This window comes from Mercenaria mercenaria, unplaced genomic scaffold (genome assembly GCF_021730395.1).
Source record: "Mercenaria mercenaria strain notata unplaced genomic scaffold, MADL_Memer_1 contig_828, whole genome shotgun sequence".
NCBI lineage: Eukaryota > Metazoa > Mollusca > Bivalvia > Venerida > Veneridae > Mercenaria > Mercenaria mercenaria.
This window is the reverse complement of record NW_026463735.1, coordinates 1-4,994: the sequence shown is the minus strand read 5'-3', so window position 1 is coordinate 4,994 and position 4,994 is coordinate 1. Positions and strand designations below refer to the sequence as shown.

At 36.9% G+C, this 4,994-nt stretch overlaps 1 protein-coding gene across 1 annotated transcript; it reads left to right on the top strand.

The window, feature by feature from the left end:
- The first annotated feature begins 2,367 nt into the window (after positions 1-2,367).
- On the top strand, positions 2,368-3,483 carry LOC123523243 (uncharacterized). The gene has a single exon (XM_045300959.2). It carries the CDS (start codon positions 2,368-2,370, stop codon positions 3,481-3,483), a length of 1,116 nt encoding a protein of 371 aa, XP_045156894.1.
- The last annotated feature ends 1,511 nt before the right edge of the window (positions 3,484-4,994 follow it).

Here is a 4,994-nt window from a genome sequence, read left to right as displayed (position 1 = left end):
CAAAGCTCCAATAGCACAGCCTCTCAAAACCCTACATCAGCATAAACTGTATTTATGTATGACAAATAGATAACATGAAAAGAAAAAAATAAGGAACAAAATGTGACACCGCCTCGGAACGGTCAGTAGCACAAACACCACCGGTGAGATTAAACTAAGAAACTGAGCGCAAACTCTTTGTCCCAGCGTTACATGTCAGTGTAAATAAACGTTATCACTGTCAAGTTATTCCCAATATGTTAAACAAAAAAGTTCTCGTGTAAAAAAAAAGAAAATCTGAAGTATTATATACTCAATGCCTTTGCAGAAAGCAGAGCAACAAGAAATGCCATTAAATGCCCAACGAAACAGGCCAAAAGACAGGTATAAAAGCAGCCTTATCCCAGTGAGCTGTAAGAACTGCATATCATTGAATTTTCCACCTGTCCCGTCAGACACAATCAAATTGTAAAAGGATGCAGTGTGTCTCAAAATGGTTGTCATAGCCTTTTTTAATATAACATCTAATGCTAATTCCCGAAACACTTGTAAGATTTCCATGTCCCTGATCCTTACAAAGTTTGTCAACAACATCCCCACACAGAGGTGTCTTGAACATACTATAAAATCTTGAGACGGAATATCACACGCCTATGCAAATACAGAATATTAGATTACGATCTTATCAATCTAATTTATTGGGTAAGTCATGGAAATTGTAAAAAAGCAAAGCTTTAGACTCTATTTATCCTACCTTTTGATTTAAAATCAGTTTTATTTAAAATCAGTTTTTATCAAAATTACCCATCAACTATGTATATAAAATTAATAAGCCACTAACGTATGTGGCAAATCTTCACAGTCACTTCTGTAGGAATAGTTCTTGAAAAAATCCATTACCTTATAAGAGGAAAATCTAATAAAATCCCTTTATTTTGTATCCGACTTTTTTTGTAGACTTGCTAAAACGATGAAATAACTTGAACTTGCTGCCATGTTTTATCCGAAATTCAGTTGCAAATCGGATACCTTTTCCCACCAAGCAATCGTTAGACCTGATCTAAATTTATCTATAGGTCATAACGCCGCTTCATAAAAAAATACAAAAAAGTTTCGATCTGATTCAATGTAACATTCCTTTCCAAGTGTAATATTTCTTGATTTAAATGCAGGAATCTGAAACGCTCTGGATGACTCAGCTCCCGTTTCCTTCGGCGATTCCGTTATAAGAACTTTTTCTGGTAAATGCAAATATCGTTTTTCGCGCCGGTATCACGAACCTAATAAAAGCGTGTTTATAAAACTCTAGTGGATCAATCTTTGAAATATGTCTTTAGCAGTTACTCACAATAACAAAATGGCGTTGTTTCAAAAAAAAATCATAACAGAAGTCTGGCAAATAGTGACAAATGTAGGAATTCATTTATTTCCCAACTGACCTGATAAAGCAAGATTTATTATAACCCTAGATTGTACCCTTTATTTTGCACGAAGGTAGGATAAATGCTGGTGTGCGACTGTCCCGTGAGTTTGTTTATACGTTATGACATTAAGAAGTAACTAGTTTTATTTGTTTTTGTCGGAGGCTCAATTATAAGCCATATGACGACTTTCCAGCGTTTAATTGTAAAGGAAGACCGCACTAGCGCCTTCATGCATTATTTCAGGCAAAGACGGCACCTTTGTAGCACTTTCGTAAGTCAGCTAGATGGCTTTTTCATATGAAGAACTACAGCCAAAGCAAGGTTTCGAACCCACATAGGTGAAGGGCAAAAAAGTCGATGTCGGCGACCTTATCCACTCGGCCAACGAAGCCCAACCCTCCCCCCCCCCACCCACACACACACGCACGCCCCAAGGCTGTAATTACACGAAAACATGGCAGTGAGATCATGATATGAATCTAATAACTTTCATCATAATAATTTCTATCCAATTTTGACAGTTCATTTTCACAGTTCATCTACTGCTTCAACATAATTTTTACCTGCAGTTTGATTTGAATCAATAAATATACTTGCTATATATAGTAACAGACATCATGGTATGCCTAAAGTACTGGGACACGGCATTATTTAAATAAGTTCCAAGAAAATATTTAATTGCAATGGGTAGCCGTGGAACAAATTGAAAAGAGTAGGGGTTGACTTGAATGATCAGGTTATTGCGTTCTTTATTATTTTTTGGTCCTCGCTGTGTGGAAGGTTTACTTTGTCAGGTGTGAGTATATTACACATCCATGCGTACACTGAAGTATTCTTGTTTTTATTTTCAGATACAGTGAGGAACAAGCTTTCCATCATATTCATATCGGCTGCTAGTTTAGTCATGGTGTTTCTGGTAAACTGTGGAATATCTGGCTCTTCTTCTGCTTTTTACATGAATTCAATGACGTATAGCCGTAATTTATCTCTTTCAAAACGACTCAACTTTACCATCGACGATTTCTTTTCGATAGACCTTGTTCAAAATCCGGAGGAAGCAAATAAACTATCTCCTTTACTTACAACAAGGTTGGATGTTATCGAAGAAGCTCAAAGAATACATAATAACATATTCAAGTCCTTGTTCGGCAGATATAAATATGCAATGCTTTTTAATTATTCTCCGTCTGAAAATAAAGGCGATTCAGCTATAGTTGTTGGAGAAGTTATCCTCTTACGGAAACTAAATATAAATGTCGTTTTTGCATGTGAAACCCGTTGCACGAAACAGCATTTAGACAAAGCGCAAGGTATAAGCAGGAATTATACGGATAACGAACTTATAATTCTTTTACATGGTGGTGGGAATGTTATAGGTTTTCAACGTGCTGATCACATGCGTTCTGATGTGATTCCACGTTTTATGCGATTCAATATTATCATGTTTCCTCAAAGTATTTTATATATTAAACAACAGTCCCATATCAATTTTTGCAAGAAATTGTATGCAATGCACGATAACTTAACATTCATATGGAGAGATAAAAACTCGTACCTACTTGGAAAAAAACTGTTCCCTAAAGTGCGTTCTTTGTTGTCGCCCGATATGGCTTACCAGATTGGATTTATGCCTCGATTCATGCAACCAATTTATGATATACTTTGGATCAAACGCGAGGACGCAGAATCACCAGTATATGAAACACCTCAAGCCCCTATAGGCTTACGTATGCATGTTTCTGATTGGATAAATTGGAAAACCCCGAGAGGCCTTTCGCCGATGGAGGATACGTTTCTTATGACAACAAACGGCATGATGTTTCTGCAACGTGGACGAATAGTGATCACAGATCGCCTTCATGGGCATATTTTATCAACTCTCCTTGCCATTCCACATGTCTATATAGACAACAAACAGCGAAAAATTTCTAACTACCACAACACGTGGACGGCTGGGTTGGAAAACGTAATTTTGGCCAATTCTAGCCTGGATGCCGTCGCAAAAGCAAAGCAATTGCTGATAAAGCTGAATAAAGATTTGCCTGAAATAAAAGGGTTCTATACTAATTCAAGTTCATGAATTTAGAATCAATTTTATCCAGTGTAACAGTTATTTTATCATTAAGAACAAGTTATAGTCATGCTTCAAACATTATTCCGGTCCGTCTCGAAGGGCTGGTATTACGATAGGAATTTTCTTTCAACAAAACGAAAATGACCGAATCTTTCGAATCCCATGAAGGTTTTGCAACTTGTTTTCTGCACGTGCACTTGCATTGGCAAACTGAGAAGCATCTGTTGCAATATATAGACCCAAAGTGACTCTTTCTAAACAACTTTAATTGGTTGTCAGTATAATATCCGGCATATATTATAGTCTCAGTTATTTTTTACACAAAGCTTAAATACGCATATTGCTCTGCAGCGGATGTCTAACACGACAGTAGTGCTGCATTACTGAGTGATAACTAATCTCATATGTCAAGTCTTACAAGAAATATTATTAGCGGTTGACAATACATTCACCACGGCTAGGCTTATGAATTTCGTATTTAGATTGATATATTCTATATTATCATATTTTTATAAACACTAAACTTTATTTTGTAGCGTGTGTTATTTTGTCTCACTTCTAAACGACCCTAGCACTGCATATACATAGATATACACTTAACAAAACTTCTAACGCAATAAATATTATTTTTGAACAAGATATTGATTTCTAAAGATTTTCTTATTAAATTTCTACAATTTATATTTTTCTTTATTTTATACATGAATCGGGCAAAAATAAATTTTTGATCACCATGTGCTGCGTCTGGAAATTGTTTATAAAGAATGAAAAAGTATTCCGTGTTGTTATCCTGAAACTTTAGTCAGTGGTTTTATAGCCACATAAAATTTCATAATGGTTAGACTTTCCCTTCAAAAAGAGCTCAAATCAAGGGTCAAGTCGAGGGCAACAAGCCATATTGGTATATACGTCCTAGCACCGACATTAGTAGTAAAGGGTGGTGATATGGCACCGGTGCTATATCCCTTCCAATACGGTGCCATATCACCATGCCATGCCATAGCCCCCATTGTGAGCCAGGAATAATATGGCACCGGTGCCATATCACTTCCAATACGGTGCCATATCACCATGTCATGCCATAGCCCCCATTGTGAGCCAGGAAATTTATGGCACCTTATGGGAGTTTAACATAGGGTGCCATATCACCATTTAGGGTGCCAGATCACCATTTAGGCTACTATAAAAATTTACCAGTAGACAATAAGAGAAAGTACTTTCTTTCGTAAAAGAAGTGGAGTGGCCCTGAAAAGGACCGTTGTGATTTTTTTGTTGTTTTTTTTGTGAGCTGTTTACTTCTTGGCCTTCTTGTGGTTGTTGATAGATTTCATGTGTGCACCTCTTCCTGTTGAGCCAACTCGTTTGTTTGACTCCTTGTCATCCTGATCTTTGTCATTCGATAGAGGTCTTTTGTTCGACTGCGTGCTGCCATCCTGCTCTTCACCCTTACTGTTTACCTGCTGAGTCGTACTTGTCGTTGTTGGAGAAGTGAAGAGGATAGGTACTGTAAGTTGATC